General features: G+C 37.5%; 1 protein-coding gene across 7 annotated transcripts in view; it reads left to right on the plus strand.

Annotated features, from left to right (window-relative positions):
* FAM13B (family with sequence similarity 13 member B) overlaps nt 1–24,045 on the plus strand; it is a 103,744-nt gene that overhangs the window by 28,232 nt on the left and 51,467 nt on the right. For 6 of the 7 annotated variants that reach the window (XM_023195528.1, XM_023195573.1, XM_023195538.1 and 3 more), the window contains 4 exons: nt 3,503–3,663; nt 17,051–17,092; nt 17,746–17,901; nt 19,959–20,091. In XM_023195528.1, the coding sequence (XP_023051296.1) occupies nt 3,503–3,663; nt 17,051–17,092; nt 17,746–17,901; nt 19,959–20,091 (492 nt within the window). The remainder of the gene's footprint in view (nt 1–3,502; nt 3,664–17,050; nt 17,093–17,745; nt 17,902–19,958; nt 20,092–24,045) is intronic. The other variant, XM_023195557.1, reaches the window with a different exon arrangement.

Raw genomic sequence — 24,045 nt, forward strand, 5'->3', positions numbered from 1 at the left:
GTATAATATGTTCGATATATTCAAGTATAATACTTTCATAGTTCCTCGGAGCTATTGACTTTAGACACAAAATGATTTTATTATTTTTTTGAGAGGGTCTCACTGTGTCGCCCAGGCTGGAGTGCAGTGGCATGGTCATAACTTACTGTAACCTTGAACTTTTGGGCTCATGATCCTCCTGCCTCAGCTTCTTGAGTAGTTGGGACTACAGGCATGTGCTACAATGCTTGGCTAATTTTTAAAATTTTTTGTGGAGACAGGGTTTCACTATGTTGCCCAGGTTGGGCCTCAAGCAATCCTCCTGCCTTGGCCTTCCAAAGTGTTGGTATTATAGGTGTGAGCCACCACACCTGGCCCCACAAAATGATTTTAAAAAGTGTGATGTAACATGTTAAAATAGGCCAGGCATGGTGGCTCACACCTGTAATCCCAGCACTGTGGAAAGCTGTGGTGGGTGGATCACCTGAGGTCAGGGGTTTGAGACCAGCCCGGCCAACATGGTGAAACACTGTCTGTACTGAAAATATAAAAATTAGCCAGGCGTAGGGGCGCATGCCTGTAATCCCAGCTACTCAGGAGGCTGAGGCAGGAGAATTGCTTGAACCTGGGAGGCTGAGGTTGCAGTGAGCCGAGATCATACCACTGCACTTCAGCCTGACTGACAGAGCAAGACTGTGTCTCAAAACCAAACAAAAATATGTTAAAATAATAGTATCTCTATACCAAAAAGGTGTGAACTGAGTAAGTTTTTATTCTGTTTTAAAAGCCTTCTTGAAACTTTTTTAAAAATATTTTGCTGTTGTGCCCAAGCTTTTATTAATCAACCACAATAACTCTCCGCCCCCCACCCCACCTTTTTTTTTTTTTTTTTGCGACAGTCTTGCTCTGTCACCCAGGCTGGAGTGCAATGGTGTGATCTTGGCTTACTGCAACCCCCATCTCCCAGATTCAAGCAATTCTCCTGCCCCAGCCTCCCAAGTAGCTGGGATGACAGGCACTTGCCACCATGCCTGGCTAATTTTTGTATTTTTAGTAGAGACGGGCTTTCGCCATGTTGGCCAGACAGGCCTTGAACTCCAGCCCTCAGGTGATTTCGCCCACCTTTGCCTCCCAAAGTGCTGGGGTTACAAGCATGAGCCACCGCGCCTGGCCCCCTTTTATACTTCTGAAAACATTTTTTTTTTTTTTTGGCCAGTATTTCCTTGCTTAGATTATGAGATGGATATTAAGTACATCCTCTCAACTTTCACTAGTTAATTAAATACATAGATGGGGAAAGAGGATAATTTCCCATTTGATCTACTTTAAAACCTGATCTATCATTGGAGATTTTCACCTTTGTGTTGAAATCTTACCTCTCAGTTAATCACTTAAGCCAATGATTTTTCAGTCCTTTTCATCAACATGACGTGGGATGGACTAGGAAAGATATTTATAAACACAGCGAATTATACAGAATCTGCTGCATGTACTTTACATGTGAACTAAATGGTTCACTAACTGTTTTGTTTTTATTTTTGAGACAGTCTTGCTCTGTTGCCCAGGCTGGAGTGCAGTGTTCGATCTTGGCTCATTGCAACCTCTGCCTCCGGGGTTCAGGCAATTCTATCTCAGCCTTCTGAGTAGCTGGGATTACAGGCACATGCCACCACATCTGGCTAATTTTTGTATGTTTAGTATAGGTTGGATTTCGCCATGTTGTCCAGGCTAGTCTCGATCTTCTGGCCTCAAGTGATCCACCCTTTGGCCTCCCAAAGTTCTGGGATTACAGGCATGGGCCACCATGCCTGGCCTAACTATTGTTAATAATGACTTTTTAGTGACCCATCTGACTAGTGACCTCAATAGACCTGTGGTTGAGACCTCCTGCTTTAGGTAGTTTGGATGGTGGATACTGTCTTCATTGATATAAAAAATGATGTTACATGTAGAAACTAGGATCTATGCTATTAAAGAAATGACAATTTCAGTTATAATGGTAGGTGTTATTGCTTATTATGTATAGACATTGCTGAAGAGGTTATGTATATTAATCCTTTCAACCAGCTCTGTGAGGTAGGTAGTATAGCATCTCCATTTTATACTTAAGACTTGGTCAAGTTAAGTAAGTTGCCAGAGAAAGTTAGGGGCAAGTAGGGATGTGTGAATATAGATATTTCTGCCTCTGAGGCCTAGCTTTTAACTACTGTATTATACTTTATTCAATTTTGAAGCTGAATCTTACTCTTGTCACCCAGGTTGGAGTGCAGCGTCACAGTCATGGCTGTCTTCAGTCCCGACCTCCTGGGCCCAAGTGATTCTCCTACCTCAGTCTCCCAAGTAGTAGCTGGGACTACAAGCACATGCCACCATGCCTGGCTAATTTTTGTATTTTTTGTAGAGACAAGGTTTCACCATGTTGCCCAGGCTGGTCTGGAACTCCTGGGTTCAAGTGTTCCAACCCCCTCAGCCTCTCTAAAGTGCTGGGATTATAGGTGTGAGGCACTGTACCCAGCCTGTATTATACATTAAAATAGGCACTCTGTACTTGTTGATTAGGAGTGTGATAGAATATCACAGTGTAATTAACTTTCTTTTGGTTGTAGTTTTACTTTCTGATAATATTCTAGTAACTGTATTTGTCCATCAGGAAAAACACCACTGTTACGTGTAGTAGTAAACACATATATTCTAGGTATTTCTATTGCATTTTTCTAGAATGGAGAAAAAGCATACTTTTATTGCTCAGAGTCTTTAATGACTAGTATTAGTTTATATGAAGCCATTCTATAGATAGTTTCTTCTTTGGGATAACTTAAAAACTCATTTGAAAGTATTTCGCTGGTTTTCCTTCTCTAATATTTCAGTATCTTTTTATTAGAGTGATTACCTACGTAGCCAGTTTGATAATGGAGGACATTTTAGAGCTCCTGCTAGCAAGATAATTTTAACCTTGACTTGTGCTTACTGGTCAAAATATGAGTTCTTCCTTGTTGTAGAATCCCATCTCTTCATGAATAATTCAATCTGAATCACTTAGAAGTTAGCTGACATTTTCTAAAATGTAGCTAACATCTTAAGGCAACATTTTTTTGTCCTTCTTTTTTCACACTTACTGTATTAAAATGACTTGTTTACGGCACCTGGAAATCAGATCAATTAAAAGTCTGTTGTAAGTGTTACATTTACAAACCTACTTAGAAAATTAAGTTTTCTTAATGTTAACTATACCTTACAGGCTTACTTATATTCCTAGATATACTAATTTTACAATTAGTATATACTGATATACTAATTTGCAACTAGTGATACACTAATCTAGCTTCAAAATGTTACATTTGTCTGGTTGCAATTTTATTTTGATATGAGAAAGTTGACAGTTACTCCATAAGAGAGATTGATCTTAGGAAATGAGGAAATAAAAATGAGTTGTTTGTGTTTAAAATTTTCATAGAACAGTGTGTCCTAGATGTGTTAACAGTTTCATCACATTTTAATTCTGAATTTCCTTTTATTTATATAGGTTAATGAACTTTCTGAGGAAGAAGAGGAAGATGAGAAGCTGGAACATATTGAAGAACTTCCAGAAGAGGGTGCAGAAAAATCAAATGACATGCCAGAGATGGTACAATTAAGGATGACTGAAAACATCCTGGAATCAAATAGTGTTACGGCATCAACAAGGTAATAGCTCGGTTGAATGAACTTTAGCTTTTGAGTATTTCATTCTAAGTGTAGACTCACTCAAGCACTCAGGAACACAAACTGTGTGAAAGTTTGGCATTTGTGTGTGAAAAAGAGCAAGAAGTAAAATTTCAAGATGCAGTCTTGCTAAGGAGTTTTCAGTTACTAGTGTTAATACCTTTTTTCAAAAATGTAACCTCTTACAAATATTTATTCTTAAAGTTTGTTTTGTATTAGCTTATTAATTGGGCTGGATAAAATTTCAGAACCTGTGGAAGCAGCATTGTTAGAGAAGGATACAGTGGCTGAATTGACTTGTATGTCCCGCTTCCAGGCTACAGTTAGTTTTATCTAGGCTGAAGGATGGAACTCTGATCCATTAAGATAGTGCTTTCTAATTCTTTTCATGTATAAAATGATGATAAATACACGGCATACTGGGTAAATTGGATAAATGTGGTAGGCTGCAGGCCCTATCCCAGCACATGGCTGGGACCATTGGGCACACTATTTAGGAGGCTTTAGAGAACTCAAGAGAAAGAGTGAACCTTTCTATGGCTTTTGATAAATATTTCCAGACTACTTAAAGGACGTGAGCCAGTTTACACTGTCATACTCCCCATATATATCTTTAGGTCTGCTAAATTCTATGCTAGTTCTCTGTAAAGCTCCATTGTTTACTAACCTTTTCTAATTAGGAGGATACAGCTATATATTTAGTCCACTAGATTTTTTTTATTTAATTTGTGTTCAGTGGAATAGTGGTTAAAAAGAAGAGGAAATAATAATTTGAGTGAGAAAGCAAAATGTCATTTAAAAGTAACTGGTAATACCTAAGGGAAGAGCTATCTATTGCCATTTAGGAAAATTATGAAGTAATTTTAAATGTCTGCTGCTAAATACAATTATTACATTTTTCCATAGGCCTCTAGATTTTTATATTATGTATGGTTTCTTCAAACATGATCATAATTCTGTTTTGTTAACATGTTTATTTTATCTTTTGCTGGATTTAACATTCTGTTTTTGCTTTTATGTGTGTTTACATGACCTTCTAATTTATTTTTTTGATGGTCTCTTAACTGTATTTTAATTATATGTTAAAATATTATCTGTATGTTCAGATATTTAGCTATATTCTATCATTCGTTTTTCTTGATATTTTGAGTTGTTTCAGCTGGCTTGTCAGTACTGTACTGCTATTAAAAAAAAACCCACCTTTGTTGTTTGGCCCTTTTTTCCTTCTTCTAAATTATTTGGATAAATTTACTGGAATTGAAGAGTGAACGTTTCTCTGGCTTTTGGTAAATATTTCCAGACTGCTTAAAGGACGTGACCCAGTTTACACTGTCATTAGCGGTATTTTCTTGAGGACCTTACAGCAATAGATTTAAATGGGTGTTTTAAATTTTGTTAATTAATTTATTATTATTTTTTGAGACCAGAGTCTCACTCTGTCACCCAGGCTGGAGTGCACTGGCACAATCTTGACTCACTGCAACCTCTGCTTTCAGGGTTCAAGGGATTATTGTGCCTCAGCCACCCAAGTAGCTGGGACTACAGATGTGTGCCCCCACACCTGACTAATTTTTGTAATTTTAATAGAGATGGGGTTTCACTATGTTGGCCAGGCTGGTCTCGATCTCCTGGCTTCAAGTAATCTGCCTACTTCAGCCTCCCAAAGTGTTGGGATTGATTATAGGCATAAGCCACCACACCTGGCCTGGATACTTCTGTTTGTAGCTAAAATGTAACTATTTATGACCTCTTGGATTTTTATTAATAAATTCTTTCTCCTTTATTAGTTTTAAGTTAGTGTTTCTCAGATATTTTGGTTATACAGTCCCCTTACACACTTAAAAATTATTGGGCACCCTAAAGAACTTTTGTTTCAGTTTGTTAGGGTTATGGTGTTTATGATATTAGGAATTAAAACTGAGAAAAAATTATTTAGTTTTTTATTTTTTTGAGACAGGGTCTTGCTGTGTCGCCCAGGCTGGAGTGCAGTGGCATGATCATGGCTCACTACAGCCTTGACCTTTCAGGCTCAAGCAGTCCTCCCACCTCAGCTTGATGAATAACTGGGACTACAGGCATGCAACACCACGCCTGATTAATATTTTATATTTTTTGTAAATACAAGGTCTCATTATGTTGCGTAGGCCAGTCTCAAGCTCCCAGGCACAAGTGATTCTCCAGCCTTGGTCTCCTTAAAGTGCTCGGATTACTGGGCCTTATTTAGTTTTTTAAAGTAACAATAAACATATCACATGTTAGTGTAATTTTTTTTTTTTAATGAAAAGTAATTGTGTTTTCTAATTCCCTAAACTTTTTTAGTGGCAATGTTTTACATTTTTGCAAATCTCTTGAATTTCTATCATGAAGGATTCTTACATTTTCTTCTGCATTAGATCTGTTGCTGCTATGATCTGGAAGTTTTGGTATTAAGAAGTAGGGCCTTTGGGAGGTTATTAGGCCATGGGGGTGGGGCCCTCATGAATTAGACTAGAACCCTTATAAAAAAGCCTGAGAGAAGACTCCTTACCCCTTTCACTCAATGGTAACACAGTGAAAAGTCTATCAATGGGCCCTCACCAGACACTCAATCTGCTGCTGCCTTGATCTCGGACTTCTCAGACTCTAGAACTATGAGAAATAAATTTCTGTTGTTTCCTCAGTGTATAGCATTTTGTTACAGTAACCTGAATGGACTCAGACAGAAAATTGGTGCTGTGGAGTGGGTGCTGCTGTAACAAATACCTAAAATATGGAAGTTGCTTTGGAACTAGGTAATGGTTAGAGGCTGGGAGGTCTTGCTTTGTCGCCCACGCTGGAGTGCAGTGGTATGATCTTGGCTCACTGCATCCTCCACCTTCTGGGTTCAGGCGATTCTTCTGCCTCAGTCTCCCGAGTAGCTGGGACTACAGGTGTGCGCCACCACGCCTGGCTAATTTTTGTATTTTTAGTAGAGATGGAGTTTCACCATGTTGGCCAGGCTGGTCTTGAACTCCTGACCTTGTGATATGCTCACTTCAGCCTCCCAAAGTGCTGGGATTACAGGCATGAGCCACTGTGCCTGGCCAAAATTTTTTTTAAAATGAGCTGGGCATAGTGTCATGTGCTTGTAGTCTCAGTGACTCAAGAGGCTGAGGTGGGAGGATTGCTTGAGCATAGGAGGTCCAGGCTACAGTGAGCCATGATCGCGCCACTGCATTCCAGCCTGGGCAACTAAGTGGGACCTTGTCTCAAAAAAAAAAAAAGACCCTGAAGGCAAATCAGAAATCAGTTACAGGCCTTGAGTGCAATGGCCTGCGGAGAGGCCCTAAATGCAAAGGAGGGGCCACCAATGATGGGGGACCTTGGGGACCTTGGCAAGATTCCATTATGCCTGGCACCATACTCTTCTGCCACTTTAGGTATGGCTCTGGTGTGATAACAGGCAGCACCATCTCTAGCAGAGCACAGAGTGCGTAAGCCATAGGGGGTGTGGCTACTTCCACTATTCAAAGGATGGGGCTGCCCCTGTGACCCGGGGAAGAGGACCATGATGGGGATGGGATATGATATATTGGTCATTTGGAAAAGATTGCTTCACTGAGTTCTGTAGATCTTCCAGATGTTGGCACATTTGTTAAAGTTCACATTCTTTAATATCACTATTGATTGCATCAGAAGCATCTTTAAGTATTCAGATGCTTTTGAGCTTATGGAGGAGGATACAGGTTTTCCAGAATTTTGATTTTCGCTTGAAAATTCAAATTTTATATTGTCAGTTTTTCTTAAAGGTAGAGTCTTGGTCGTTTTTGAGAAAATGTCTGCCAGTGTTCAAGTCCTAATAACCATGGTTTAGATTTGAGTCTATCTTCCAAGTAAAAATGGTATTCCTTAATAGAAGTGATTAGTTTAGCTCTCAAACAAGGTAAGCTATGCAGCAGAAGTGCTTTATGAGTACTTCCCATTTATACTGAATATTAAAAAAGAAATGTACTCAAGGAATAAGACGAAATTAATCATTGTTTTCTGCTTGTCTATCATAGACTGGCCCCTTTTTAAAAAATTTCAAGTGGCTGGTAAGGAAGAATGCAGTAGCCACAGTATTACTTGCCTGGACTTATGCTAAGATTACCCCAAGCAGCTTTTTCTACCATTGATTTTGCATCATCATTGTTGAAAACTTTAGACAACAATTTTAAGTTTATTTGAGCATTAAAGGATTCATGAATCAGGCAGCAGTCAAAACCAGAGGAGGTTCAGAGTGCTCCACTTTAGCCCCCTGAGCATTGGGACTTTTATAGGCTAAACGCAGAAGTAAAGAAATAACTTGATTGGGTAGGCGTTTGCCTTATTTGAATATGATACAGTGGAAAGTTCCTAGTTAGAGGTTAGTTGGCGGGTTTTGATTAGTCATCTTACTGTTGACATTGGGTTTCAGTTCACTTATGTAGGAATCCAAGGCACTGGAGCCATCTCAGCCTGATGGCCTCCCAATTAAAAATTTTTGAAAATATGCAAATGTCAGCACAGTGAAAAAGGCATACAGTGTGAAGGTACTTCTAACTCTTTCATAGAAAGGGTTTCGAAGACTCTCAGGTTTACAGACCTCTTTTTGAGAACCAGTGGTTTAAATGTTTCTGTGTGAGTTGTATCGATTGGTCTGTTCATGCATCTGTTATTTCTGCAGTTGTCATTAGCTATGTTTTGTTAAGATTTAAGCTGTCTTCAGAGTGGAAAAAATGGTGGAGTTTGGGGTGTAAGCAGCCTAGGGTGCATGAAAAAGCAGTTTTGTTTGATCCTGAGGTTCAGTCTTATCCATGAAGTCCATGGAAATCTCAAGATTGTTTCTAAATTGTTGTTTTACATCCCCGTGTTTATCATTTAGCTATATATATATATATATATAGAGAGAGAGAGGGAGTTTTGCTCTTGTTGTCTAGGCTGGAGTGCAATGGCACGATCTCAGCTCACTGCAACCTCCGACTCCTGGGTTCACGTGATTCTCCTGCCTCAGCCTCCCAAGTAGCTGGGATTACAGGTGCCTGCCACCATGCCCAGCTAACTTTTTGTAATTTTAGTAGAGACGGAATTTCACCATGTTGGCCAGGCTGCCCTTGAACTCCTGGCCTCGTGATTCACCTGCCTCGGCTTCCCAAAGTGCTGGGATTACAGGTGTGAACCACAGTACCCGGCCTCATTTAGCTTTATATTTAAATGTACAAATTTTAGGGGAATTTTTACCTTTAAAAAGTGTGAAGAGAGAAAGGAGAGTTCTAAAAGAGCTTTTACCTTTTCTTCCCTGTGCTTTATAATCTTTTTCATGTGTTGTTTTAGGGAAGTTTATTTTCACTTGAGGTTTAGGTGATTTTTAATTTATGCTCATGCTTAAGAAACCACAAACCAAAAAACAATTACTTCGTGTTATAAAGTTCATTTAAAGTTGTGCTTCTGATGCCTTCCTAAAACTCAATTTAGAAAGATGAAAGATTGGGCTGGGCACAGTGGCCACTTCATTCTGTGGGTCCCCTATTATTGAGAAAAGGTGCCTTCAGTTGACTAAAGGTGTATGCGAACTGTAGTGGTATCTTTTGTCTTCTCTTTCATCATTAAGTCATATAGTTTGCAAAATATTTCAGTTGACAGATTTTATCAGTTCACATTTTCAGTATCCAGGTTCTACTTGAGTGTAAAAAGGAAGTCATACTTGGGTGGAAGTACCAGAAATGTTGGGCAGTAACAAGTAGCATTTATCCCCTGGGTCATGAGAAAGTTTTATTAGAGTTAAAAAAATGTTTTAAGTGCTAGCACATGATAAATATTGACAGGTTCTCTCCCTCTTTTCCCTCTCCTATAAATGATGCATTTGATAGTTTAATGACTTGTTATATATAACTTATTGACTAGCTTTGTAACAGTGAGAAATCTTTTGGTATACTCTTGTCATAGGTATAAAGTACTCCTAAGTTGATGGGGAAAGTAAGGAAAGGATTTTTACTTTTGGTTTTAAAGGAGCTTGGGATTATTATTTTTGTTTTGTTTTATATGTTTATTTTTCGAAACCATAGTTTTTTAAATGGTAGTTTTGGTATAGTTCTAGCATGACTTATCTGGAAGCTATCCAAGTTTTAGACTTGAAAAATTAACCATAAATGCTTTTCTCAAATTGGATAATTGAACAATAGCATGCTACCTATTTTGCATAGTTTAGTAATTTCATATTTATAATTTATGTCCCTGGATATAGTAGTTTGATTAATGAAAACAGATTAGTTTCTCCACTTATGCTGGATTAGGCTTATATATTTTTGAGAGAAGTCTAGCTGGATTCAAAATTTTGTTTCTCTTTGTCCACCTCCTGAAAAGTTGCAAAGTGAAGAGGAAAAAACGTGTAGACTCTTGATTGGGTACCTCCTTGTCAGTAGTGACCTCAGTTGCAGTCTGCTTCCGTTTAAACTGCAGAGTGTAGCACAGCTTTACTCTGTGTAGGAGGACTCAGCACTAATAATTGCTCAGCAGTTTTTATAAGCCCATCACCTTCCTTTACTGTGCTTTTAATGAAGTCTTTACCTGATGTTTTTGTTGGAAGATGCCAGGGTATTCAGAATGGTTTCCAAGGCTCTGTTGCACAGGTAAAGTGATCTTTACCAGAGTTAGTTGAGACTCAACTGTAGTACTTTATTGAAATATTGTTTGTAGCATTAAATATTTACCATTGGGAAATGAAAATAATAGTAGTTTCTTATTTTATTTGGATATAAACTATTAGTGACTGGAATAAGTGGTTGCAAGATTGATCTTATGTTCTTAAGATGATTATGTCATTGTAGGCAGATTTGAAAATAGAGTTAATAGCAGAAGGGATAAAATGTCAGGAAATGACTATAGTCTTCAATGTTATGTTTGACTGATGACTTTATGATATATGTGTCCCCTGTTATTTATTGTCTGTCTTTCTAGTCGAGTCTTCCTTGTCTAGGGGTTTAATGAATACAATTAGCATTTTTGGGTGGTCTTTATGGCATCTGCCTATAGTACCTATGTAATTTGACCTGAAATTTCTCAGCAATTATTTATCTTATGTCTTTATTTTAGCTGTCACATCCCTGTGATATGTATACATTTTAGCTGCAGATGCATAACTGTATTGATAAATCTTTTTTATATCTATTGATGTGTGTGAGCCCTGGCTTATACATGAGGGCTTTTTACCCACAGGATTTGACTAAAGTATGAAAATAAAGAATAATTAAAATCTGTGAAATCTGAAAGCTAAGTCAGCCTTTTGTCCTTCAGAAGCTCAGAGAACAAAGTTGTACAATTCATTTTGTATATAGCCTTGTGGGTGACAACCTGACTCTTAAAGTGCAAAATCTATTTATTTGATTTGTTTACTAAGGCTGGTGGGAGGCTTCTTATTAGAAGGAGCTGTTTATTTGATTGTCCCAGCATATTCTTCAGGACTGAAGAATCTTTACTCTTGCGGTAATAATCGAGCTTGCTGATCACTGCTTTTATATATACTTGTAGTTTTCAGTAGCAATTAAAAGAGATAGGAAGCAAAAAAGATCAACTACCTTGTGATCTATTCAATTTAAGACCACTGGAACTTTTGCCTCTTTTTGGCTCCTTTGAATAACTGGAAATTTTATTAAACTTTATTCTTTTTGGAGGCTAGATATAGATCTAGGCCAGTGTTTCTCCAACTTACTACTATGGATAAGAATCACCGTTGGCATTTGTTAAAAATGTAGACTCTTGGGCCCTACTTTAGAGATTCGGAGTGGGACCTTGGAATCTGCCTTTTTAAAAAGCTTTTTTGTTTTATTTTATTCTATTTATTTATTTATTTTGAGACAGAGTCTTGCTCTGTCACCCAGGCTGGAGTGCAGTGGCGCGATCTCAGTTCTCTGTAACCTCCGCCTCCTGGGTTCAAGCGATTCTCCTGCCTCAGATTCCCAAGTAACTGGGACTACAGGCGTGCGCCACCATGCCTAGCTAATTTTTAAGTATTTTTTTAGTAGATAAGGGGTTTCACCACATAGGCCTGGCTGCTCTCGAACTCTTGACCTCAAGTGATCTGCCCACTTCGGCCTCCCAAAGTGCTGGATTATAGGCATGAGCTACCACGCTCAGCCTCTTTGCTTTTTTTAAAAACTAATTTTTTAATTAAAAAAATAGATGGGGTTTTGCTATGTTGCCCAGGCTGGCCTCAAGTTATCCTCTGCCCTGGCCTCCTGAAGTGGAAGTGTTGGGATTACAGGCATGAGCTGCCATGGCTGGCCTCATTTTGTATTGGAAAATAAATCATACTACAGAAATGGGCATAAAGTAAATATATAGCAACACAAGTTAGAGGCAAATATCCTTGTACCCACACACATCTGTAAATAAACTGTGACACCACCCTAGCAGCTCTCAAAATCCTGATCCCCTCCCTCCCTACGAAGGCGATTACTATGTGGACATTATAGCAATCACTTCCTTGTATGTCTTAGAACTTTATGAAAATGAAATCAGATTATATGTAAATTCTCGGTCTGGTTTCTTTCACTGAACACTGGTTTTTTTCACTGCGTAAGTTTGAGATTTATCCATGCTGCTGCATGTCACTGTGGCTCATACCATTGTTGTAAAGTATCCTCTTGTATGATTACGCCACAATTATCCATTTTACTGTTGGTGGACAATTCAATTGTTTTTACTTTGTGACTATTAATAGTAGTATTATATACGTTCTTATACACATCTTCATGTACATGCAGATGAAGACATAACACCTGTCTTCAGTTTTAGTAAGTATTCCCTAATTATTCAAAGTACTTATTCCAGTTTACATCCCTACTAACAGTATGTGACAGTTGCTTCACATCCTTGCCAACACTGGCGTTAACTTAACCTTGTGAGCATATAACAGTATTTCATTGTCACTTTAATAAGAGCCCTCCCCTTTTTCATATGTGTTTTGGCTGATTCCTACTTTTGTGAACTTCAGTGGTTCATTGGAGGGTTTTTTTTTTTTTTTGAAACAGAATTTCGCTCTCGTTGCCCAGGCTGGAGTGCAATGGCATGATCTTGACTCACCATAACCTCTTCCTCCCGGGTTCAAGTGATTCCCCTGCTTCAGCCTCCTGAGTAGCTGGGATTACAAGCATGTGCCACCACGCCCGGCTAATTTTTGTATTTTTGGTAGAGATGGGGTTTCTCCATGTTGGTTAGGCTGGCCTCAAACTCCCAACCTCAGGTGATCTGCCCCCCTCAGCCTCCCAAAGTGCTGGGATTACAGGTATGAGCCACTGTGCCTGGCCTTTTTTTTTTTTTTTTTTTTTAATTTGTCAGGAGACTTAAAAAATATATATTATATTAAAAATAGGTTTTTAAAATTTTATTATTTTTCATTATATAAAAAATAGTTCCTAGCTGAGCATGATGGCTCACACCTGTAATCCTAGCACTTGGGGAGGCTGAGGTGGGAGGATCACTTGAGCTCTGGAGTTTGAGACCAGCTGGGGCAAACCCTGCCTCTACAAAAAATACAAAAGTTAGCTGGGCATGTGCATGTAGTCCCACCTACTTGGCCAACTGAAGCAGGAGAATCCCTTGAGACGGGGAGATGGAGGCTGTAGTGAGCTTTGTTTGTGCCACTGCACTCTAGCCTGGGTGACAAAGTGAGACCCTGTCTCAAAAAAAAGTTTCTAATTTTAATCAAATTTATCACTCTTTTCCTTCTGTGGTTAATGGTTTTTGTGTCATGTTTAAGAAATCTTTTCCTAAATAAACATTTCCACATTATCTTCTTACAGCTTTATTATTTTACCTTTCATGTTTAGATCTACAGTCTACCCAGAATTGATTTTCTCTCTCATGTGTGAGGTCAGGGCCGAGTTAACTTTTTCCATATGGATACCAAATTGTATCAGCATTCATGTTTGAAAACACTGCCATTTCCCTGCTTTCTGTATACCACCTTTTGTTCTAAATCAAGTGTATATGATGATTGTTTTTCTTTTCTGTCTGCCTGTTTTTTTGTGTGGGTACCATACTATTTTATTTACTTTGGCTTTATGGTATTTGAGGTTTGGGATAAAGTACAGATCTCCAACAAAATAACACTGTCACTTCAGCAGATTCTGATACAAGTGGTCCATGGATGACATCCCTGCTCTAGAGATGCTCTAGAGCATCTCCGTAAGAGCGCTCCCAAATTCTGGCTTAGTATATTTGCCTTTGTTTATAGTTGTAAAAACACATTATTAAATGGAACCATTTTGATACATAGTTGCACACATTGTTTATGCTTGCACATATAAAAACAGTTTCTGGTATTATTTTCTAATCTTAATGAGCACCAATGATTTCACAACGGTCCATTGTATGTATCCTGGTCCATTTTATATATTCATTTGCTGATATTTCTTTCTTATAATTCTGCAAATATAGTAAAATGTTAATTATAGACTCTAAATGTTGGGGCTGTAGGTGTTCTTACACAGTTTATTTTCACTTTTCTGTATTTTTGAGAATTTTTATAAATTGGAAAAATGGTACAGAGAATACTTTATGGTATAAAATCCATCCCTCCCCTTTTGTATCTACGATGGATTGTGGTAGATTTGATAAACCCTTTTTGATAGAGTCTCAGACTTTCTGAGTCAAAGTGCATACACATTTTTAGAGCTCTTTGAAATGCATTACTAAATAGATTTCTGTAAGAAATTTTTACTTGTTAACCTTCCCACTAGCAACATGCATGTCAGTTTCATAGCCTTTATCAATATTGACATCAGCAGAAACATAAATTTTATTCTAATCCTTTTTTTTTTTTTTTGAGATGGGGTCTTGCTATGTTGCTCAGGCTGGCCTCAAACTCCTGGGCTCAAGTGATCCTCCTGACTCAGCCTCCTGAGTAGCTGGGACTTGAGGCATGAGCCATTGGCACTTGACTCTATAATCCTTATTTTAAACTTGTGTATCTAGTTAGGTTGATTATTTTTCTTTTTGGTTCTTTATGAAATATCTTGTATCCGTTTACCTACTAGCATTTTATTGATAATCTGACAAAAAAGGGTGAGAAAATTCCTCTGGGAAAATGAGCAGATGACTAACAAGGGCAAATCTGAGAAAGAACAGAGAAGATATAAGCCCTACCAAGAATTAAAACATATAAAGCTTTAGTAACAGACTAATGAAGTAAGTAGTTGGGAATTAGAGAGCTTCTTCAGAATTTGGTATAAGATAAAGCAAAAGCTCACCAGAGATCACAAATTAAATGGTTAAGAGTGTTAAATTTATAGTTCCCCACACCATTCAATATGCCACATTGTCAGTGGTTTATAATTAGATATTAAAAATAAAATGAATATTTTTCAATGGGCAAGGAATCATCTAAGTTTAGTAGAGATTGCAAATATTACCAAGGAAAATAAAACAGATTGCACCACATAAAGATTTAATTTTTATAATTTAATAGCAGCTGATAACTGAAATGTAAAAATATAAGCAATAGTTTATTAGAGCAAAATATCAGAAAAAGATCTAATATCCTAGTTGAAGTTAAGACTCTTTAGGGAAGGCCTTATTTATCTTTTTACTTTCTGTTTTTTTCAACAGAAGTCAATAAGTATTTAACTTTTAGCTCACAGGAAACTACTAGAAATAAACTGATGATGGCTGCATTCTTCTTTGTGCCATGTTTTGGGGTTTTTCTCCCCAGCTTTTTTGGATTTCAGAAATGAAGTTCCAAAAAACTTTAGTTGTTTTATTTTTCTTTCTTTTTTTTTGAGACAGGATGTCTTTCTGTCACCAGGCAGGAGTGCAGTGGCACAATCACAGCTCACTGCAACTTCCCTGGGCTCAAGTGATCTTCCTGCCTCAGCCTCCCAAGTAGCTAGGACTACAGGCATGTGCCATCATCATGCCTGGCTGATTTTTAAAATTTTGTAGAGATGGGATCTCGCTATGTTGCCCAGGCCGGTCTTGAACTCCTGGTTTCAAGTGAACCTCCAGCTTTGGTCTCCCAAAGTGCTGGGATTACAGGCATGAGCCACCACACCTAGCCGGAAAAATCTTTAAGTATGAATATTGGTAAACACTTCCCTGGAGACGATCAGCATGAAGGCCTTTAGAACTAAAAATAATTCATTGGAAACTAGCATGATACTGGCAGTTAACAAAAATATTTTCATACATAGAAGGGGTTATGTGTGTCAGACCAAGAGGGCTTACTGTTGTCTGATAAAGCATTTGTTCACTTTGCTACTGAGAGACATGAAGATTGCTCAGTGAATGAATGGTAAATGATACTCATTTGGTTTCCTGCAGTGGATCCTGACAATACTAACTTGATATCGTTTGTTCTGCATGTTGGTTACAGATTGTATTGCCACATTTTGGAGGATCTTCATAAAACTAATTTCCATTTAAAAAATGACGAGGTAGCTACAGATGTGGTGTTCAGGTCAAGAAGGCAGGGTCACTCCTCCCTATGGCTAAGTATTGATTGTGATAATGTGCTTAGGCACATAGTGCCATTTAAACATACCTTATCTTTTATCTGATAAATGATGTTTTAAAAATTACGTATATTCACAAACAGCTAATACTATGGCTAAGTATTGACTGTGATGCTGTGCTTAGGCACACAGTGCCATTTAGACATACCTTATCTTTTATCTGATGAATGATCTTTTAAAAATTACCTATATTCACGAACAGCTAATACTACTGTTCACTTAAATCCAGTACAACTAATTTTCCCTCCAGTTTTGGAAATCGATCAGTTTTTCTCCAACTGAGCACCAGAGAAAGTAATTGTCCCACTCTCACCACCACAAGTATATATATTTGGGGGTCTTTTTGTGTGAAAAATAGTTTATTTAGAAAATTAGATTCATCTTCTGTGCGAGGTGCTCATGCTGTGGTGTGTGTATTTTTGTTTTTCGTCACTTTTCTGTTGTAGAAGACGGTAGAGCATCTTTGTTAATAGCAGGGTCTTTGGGGTACCCAACCCAGGGCCGTATGCATTTGGCCAAGTTAATTAACATCTTTGAGCTTCACTTTTGTGGAAAGAGGGAAATAATTGTAACTCCTTGGGTACTGAAAGTTATTAAATGAGAGATAAATGCGTGTAATGCTCCTAGCTCATAATGAATTCTAACTTTTAAATTTTGATCTTGTTAGTGATATGTTTTTCCAAATTTATTTTCTTTGGTTAATATTTGGAAGCTTTACCAACCAGATTTAGAAAATATTTCCAACTTGATATGTAACCAAGAATACAACACTTAGTGTGTGTTCTCCTGGTTGTGTCAAGGTAGTGCAAATGTGGCAGATTCAGCACATTTTGTAATACTGAGTATTGAACGTTTTTATAGCTAATTTCTTTCTTTGATTACAGCACCCATATATCTCCCATCAGCATCCTACCAGCGTCTACAGAGTGAGTAGTGTATTTATAGAAGACATTTTTAAGATTTTAAGATACTATTAAGCTGTAGAAATGAAAATCATGTATTTATTGTGCTGACTTTAGAGGAAAGACTGTACACAGGCAGTAAACTAGTTTTTTATGTACTGTGATAGGAACAAATGAAGAAGAAACCCATTGCATTAATATACAAAATAAAGATGAACTTTCTTCAGATAATTTTTTTGAATCCTCTGAAATAATTGAAAAATGTTCATAGAATATGTTTTAAAAAAGTAGACTTTACATAAAAAGTGTGAGCAATATTCATAGTTTCTTTCATTTAGCTGTTAGTAGATTATTTTGCTTTATAAGAATAGCTTTGAAAAGCCTTAATGAGTGGTTTTCTGATAGTGAGGAGTGAATTATAGGGACAACTGATCATTCCCATCCCAGTAATAATAGTGACATTATGGTTGATTTGTATATGATTGTTTGGGTAAATTTCACTTTTAAAACTTAAACCAGTATCATGTATTCCTTTTATGTATTTCTTTTTATACTTCGGTTTACCCATTTAAGTACCATAATAGTTTTACCGGTCATAGATTTTAGCATTTATATCTGTGTCACCAGATACCCAGTTAGAGTGACTGCTTCTTACTAAAATGTATTATGTTTTGTAGTATTTTAGAAAGAACAATTAGAGCAGCTGTGGAACAGCACCTTTTTGATCTGCAGAGCAGCATAGATCATGATCTTAAGAATTTACAACAGCAAAGTGTGGTGTGTAATAACGAAGCAGAAAGTATTCATTGTGATGGGGAAGTATCTAATAACCAGTAAGAAATATTTTATTGTTGTTTATTAAATGTTATAAAATTGTTTTATCTTAAAACTAATTCTACTTAAATAACAGGATCTCATCTTTCTTGGAGATTTCTGAAAGTCATTGTGAAAAGTGACTTTGTATATATACTTGTATATACATCCATAATTAATACTGTATATATCTCATAACTTTTTTCATAATATATGTTTATTAAGTTCAACACAGGTTTTTTTTTTTTTTTTTTTTCTTCCCTGAACATCGAATGAAGTAACAAGCTTACCTTTAGGAATTATGTTGTATGAAAAATAACTTTAAAAAATTAGACTCTGCAAGAGTGTGATCTAGACAGACAGTTACAAGGCAGCAGATTGGTATCACTGTTGTGCATGTAATCATTGAGTGAAATGGTGGGCAGAATCATCCTTTCTATTTAAATAGTTATCCCTTGCCACCAGCCTCTTCCCTCCTTACGCTTTTGTTAGGTTAGCTCTTAATGCAGGTTGAGCATCTCTAATCAAAAAATCCAAAATCTGACATGCTCGCAAATCCAAAACTTTGAGCACTGACATGAGACTCAGAAGAAATGCTCATTTGAGCATTTTTGATTTTGGATTTTCAGATTAGGAATGCCAGTCTGGCACCTCTCCTTGGGATGTTGTGAGGGACTTTGTTGTTATGCTCTCTGAAAATTTTCATAAGCAAATGAATGGCTTTTAAAATAATTTATGAGCCAGTTGCTAACTGGCAATATTCCAAAATCTGAAAACAAACAAAAACCAAATCTGAAACACTTCTGGTCCCAGGCGTTTCCGACAAGGAATACTCAACCTGTATTTAAATATGTATTAGTTAAAAGTACTTGTAATGCGTGATGTTGCTCCACTCTTCATCTGACCTGTTACCTTTAAATGAAGGAAAGCCTCTCTTTGTTTTCTGTTACTTCAGTCCTGTACTTCAGGGATAGCCTCCTTCAGAGATCATGGTGCAGTGATTTCATATTTTTCATATATCAGTTTTTTGCGGGGGAACAGATGAGAAAGATGTACCCAAATCTAGAAGATTTGTAGGAAGGTAAAGGAAAAAAAAAGATTATTGGGGAGTGATTTTTTTTTAAAGATAGTTTTTAAAAGGGCTAACTAGAATAGCTATCAAATATAAAATGTAAATTGATGTGAATACCAGTGGTGGAAATGTTTATTTTTGGAATACCGTATAGTACAATTGCAAGCACCATGGATAGCACTGCCAGCCAGTGCAGCTGTATTTGATGGCCTTGGTTTGTGTACTTTGAAGGCATGATTAGAATGTATACAACTGGGAAAAGGCAGGAGAGGGAAAGAGAGGAAAAATAGAAAAATTGAAAAAGAAAAAAAAGCATGTATACAACTGGATCTATTGGGAGTATTTGGGCAGAATATGAAGGAAAAAATCAGTATCTAAAAGTTAGAAATAATGGGAAAATGTTTCAAAGGATGTAAGCAGATTTCTTGGAGTTTGTCCTTAGTTTAGCTAGGGATTCTGCAAACCTATACCCATTACTCAGTTGATAGTCTTATTTTCACCACTGGGGAACACATGTTCTATTGAGGGTAGTGATATCATCTTTGGAAACAAAAACTGTAGCAGTGTTTTGGATATTCTAAACTGTGTAAGATGACAACTCTGCAGTAGGAAGCTATTTCTGTTTTACTTGATAAGGTGTTGGACTTGTACTGGACTAGTACTTGACTTGTATTTGATCAGGACAGATGTGTCATTATTATGTGAGAGTGTGCATTTACAAGGGAAATGATTATTTTGGAACATAAATTATTTTAAAAGCCATTTATTTGCTTATGAACATTTTTAGAGGGGATAACAAGGTCCCTCACAACATCCCAAGGAGACAAAAATGTAGCAGATTTAATAATCTGATTTAGCAAGACAAAAGTATGGATTTTTGTGAAAAGTTCACATTTTCTTTAACAAGTAAAAGTTTCAGATCATTATTTATATTTACTTATTTTAAAGTAAAGGCATTACACACTCAACATTTGGCCTGATCTAATTTTTAAACTTCATCCCTAGGGTTGGTATTGCTGATGGTATTATTAATGCCAGTGAAAGTAACAGAGACTGTTCAGAACCTGTGGCTAGCACTAATTTAGACAATGAAGTTATGCAGCAAGATTGTGTATTTGAGAATGAAGAAAATAACCAGGTAAGGAATGTTAAAAATATGTGTTAGATATACAACTTTGATTGCTTCATGTGTTTCTTTGATGCCAGAAGTTATAGTTCAGTATTTTGCTGATACACTTAATTGTCTCAATTATAAATCCCCAAGAATATACATTCTCTCAGAGTTTAGGAAACATCACTGGGTGGAGAAGTATAAAACAACTTATTGACTGGGTGTCACTGGCGGCTCACGCCTGTAATCCCAGCACTTTGGGAGGCCAAGGCGGGCAAATCACAAGGTCAGGAGATCGAGACCATCCTGGCTAACATGGTGAAACCCCGTCTCTACTAAAAATACAAAAATATTAGCGGGGCATGGTGGTAGGCTACCCGGGAGGCTGAGGCAGGAGAAAGGTGTGAACCCGGGAGGCAGTTTGCCGTGAGCCAAGATTGTGCCATTGCACTCCAGCCTGGGCGACAGAGTGAGATTCCATCTCAAAAAAAAAAAAAAAAAAAAAAAAAAAAACTAAAAAAAAGTTTCAACTTATTTTAAATTATTTTCCTAGAAAGCAATTATGATGTCCGCCGAGGTAGCTAGGTGGTATTATGGTTGACTTTTGTTATTTTTAAGACAGCTTCTGTATTTCTTAGGAGTTTTGCTGAAGAACATGGTATGGGGAGAACATATAATATTCTCATACAGTTCTTAGAATGGGATAGACCTCTGCAACAAAATACTGGTTAACAAGAGAAAAACAAGTTTTAAGACATGTATCCCTCATATACACATGAGAGATACTCGGGGGAAGTGAGTAAATCACTCAGAGGTGGCTTAAATACCATCATGTCCTGAAACAAAGGTAAAAAGGGTGTTGGGGAGACCTAGTTGCAATGAGATGACCAGGAAAATCACTGTAAGCAAAGTTAAGCTTTGCCCTGAAGATTGATAGTTTTTAGTGATTTAAAGTCATATTTCTTTTGCTCGTACAGAGAGGAGACACCCGTAGAAATGGAGATTTCTACTACAGATGAAAATTCCTTTTATATAAGGGTGACTTCTCTGTATTATCCTGTGTTTGCTATTTCTGAAAATAATAAACTAAAAATAATCCTTATGCCAAAGAGTAATAATTTGGTGTGGCGTGTTCTGAATCCCCACTGTTGGTGTCCTTTCTTGATTAGCAAAAACCCAGGAACATTGTTGTAATAATGACTAAATTATTGTCACTGTCACATTTGTTAGTGTTAATTTTTTTTTAATATAATTGCCATTAAATGTAAAAAGCAGCATCTTTCTAAGACACTCAAAATGTAATTTTGATACTACTTTTAAAAATAAGATGCTAAATTAATAGCTAAGGTGGGTTTCCTCAGTGTATTTTCATTCTAAACCATACACTAAAGTAGGGCTCAAGAGGAATTTAGAGTAAGAAGACTTAGCTTTTGTATTCTGCCTTTGTTCAGTATCACTGGATTATCAATTTCTGCCTGTCTACCTAGTCATTCCCATCAGTTTAAAACATTTATACTGTTATTTCTTCCAAGTTCAGAAAAATCCCTCTCTTGACTCTCCCCATCCCATTCTAGCTACATACACCCTGATTTCTCTGCTTCACTTTATAAATAGAATTGCTGGAAGAATTGTCTGTGTCTCTTTTCTTTAACTCTTTTCCTCCAATTCTCTCCTAAATTCACTGCAGCTATCTTTTCCTCTGACCATTCATTCCTCTGAAATAGCTTTTGCAAGTCACCAGTGATGTCTATTGAATGTTTTATTTGACCTAATAGCAAAGTTTGATTCAATTAATTACTCCCACTGCCTTGATATACTTTTTTCACTTGGCATTCAGGATAGCTCACTCTTTTTTTTTTTTTTTTTTTGCCCTACACTGGCTGTTCTCTCATTCCCCTCTGCTGATTGCTCTTCCTCTTCTGAATCTCTTAAATTTGGAATGGCCCAGGGCCCATTTCTCAGATTGCTTATTTTTATTCACTTCCTCAGTAATCTTGTTTAGCCTAATGGCTCTAACTACCATCTATATGCTACTGATTCCCAAATTTGTATCTCCAGTCCAGACATGTTTTGGAATTTTAGATTGCTGTATCCAACTAGGTACCCAACATTTCCGCTGGTATATCTTTACCAAGCATCTGTTGAGTAAGAAAGATTTCTTTCCTTACCCGTCATTAGGTTCATAGCTGAGGCACCTGTAACAGAAGACGTTAACAAGAGAAAAGCGTACACATTTATTTAATGTAAGTTTTACATGACATGAACACCTTCAGAAATCAAGACCTAAAGAAATAGACACACCTGTGTATTTTAATGCTTTGGTTTGATGAAAAGTGGACAGTGGTGTGGATGAATAATTAGACAAAGAGGATGATAAATGAAGGGCGGCTGATTAACCAAGGCCTTGTTTGTTGAGATTCTTTTCTGTGTCCCTGTGTGTTCAGAGATAAGGGCATTCCTTTCGTCCAGGTATAGGGTAGATACTTCTGGAATGAAGGGATTTTTTTGTTTGTTTGTTTGTTTTGAGATGCAGTTTTGCTCTTCTTGCCCAGGCTGCAGCAGTGGCGCAATCTCAGCTCACCACAACCTCTGCCTCTCGTGTACAAGCAATTCTCCTGTCTCAGCCTCCCGAGTAGCTGGGATTACAGGCGCCTGCCACCATGCCGGGCTAATTTTTTGTATTTTCAGTTGAGACAGAGTTTCACTATGTTGGCCAGGCTGGTCTCGAGCTCCTGACCTCAGGTGACCTGCCTGCCGTGGCCTCCCAAAATGCTGGGATTACAGGCATGAGCCACCACGCCCAGCCAAAGGTTTTATGACTTACTTCAGAAGAGAAGTCTGACCACTTTTTACTGTTTCTGTTGCCACCCTGCAGGTCCAAACTGCCATCATGTCACCTGGATTAATATTGCCTCCTAATTGATCTCATCTTTGTTTCTTGATGGTGTGTTCTCAACACAGAACCACAATGATCCTTTTAAGAGGAAAATTAGATAATGATACTTCTCTTCCTAAAACCTTCCAGTGCCATCTAGGTATCAAAATACAGCTATAGGCACTATGAAATATTGGCTGTGATAGTCAGGATTGAGACAGCTAAATCTTAAGTCCTGTCTGGATTGCTTATTTGTGGATATCTCCTTAGCTTACATTCTTTTTTTTTTTTTTTTTTTTTTTAATACTTTAAGTTCTAGGGTACATGTGCATAACGTGCAGGTTTGTTATATATGTATACTTGTGCCATGTTGGTGTGCTGCATCCATCAACTCGTCAGCACCCATCAATTCATCATTTATATCATGTATAACTCCCCAGTGCAATCCCTCCCCCCTCCCCCCTCCCCATGATAGGCCCCAGTGTGTGGTGTTCCCCTTCCCGAGTCCAAGTGATCTCAATGTTCAGTTCCCACCTATGAGTGAGAACATGCGGTGTTTGGTTTTCTGTTCTTGTGATAGTTTGCTAAGAATGATGGTTTCCAGCTGCATCCATGTCCCTACAAAGGACGCAAACTCATCCTTTTTTATGGCTGCATAGTATTCCATGGTGTATATGTGCCACATTTTCTTAATCCAGTCTGTCACAGATGGACATTTGGATTGATTCCAAGTCTTTGCTATTGTGAATAGTGCCGCAATAAACATACGTGTGCATGTGTCTTTGTAGTAGCATAATTTATAATCCTTTGGGTATATACCCAGTAGTGGGATGGCTGGGTCATATGGTACATCTAGTTCTAGATCCTTGAGGAATTGCCATACTGTTTTCCATAATGGTTGAACTAGTTTACAATCCCACCAACAGTGTAAAAGTGTTCCTATTTCTCCACATCCTCTCCAACACCTGTTGTTTCCTGATTTTTTAATGATTGCCATTCTAACTGGTGTGAGATGGTATCTCATTGTGGTTTTGATTTGCATTTCTCTGATGGTGAGTGATGATGAGCATTTTTTCATGTGTCTGTTGGCTGTATGAATGTCTTCT

The sequence above is a fragment of the Piliocolobus tephrosceles genome, chromosome 4, assembly GCF_002776525.5.
Source record: "Piliocolobus tephrosceles isolate RC106 chromosome 4, ASM277652v3, whole genome shotgun sequence".
Classification (NCBI taxonomy): domain Eukaryota; kingdom Metazoa; phylum Chordata; class Mammalia; order Primates; family Cercopithecidae; genus Piliocolobus; species Piliocolobus tephrosceles.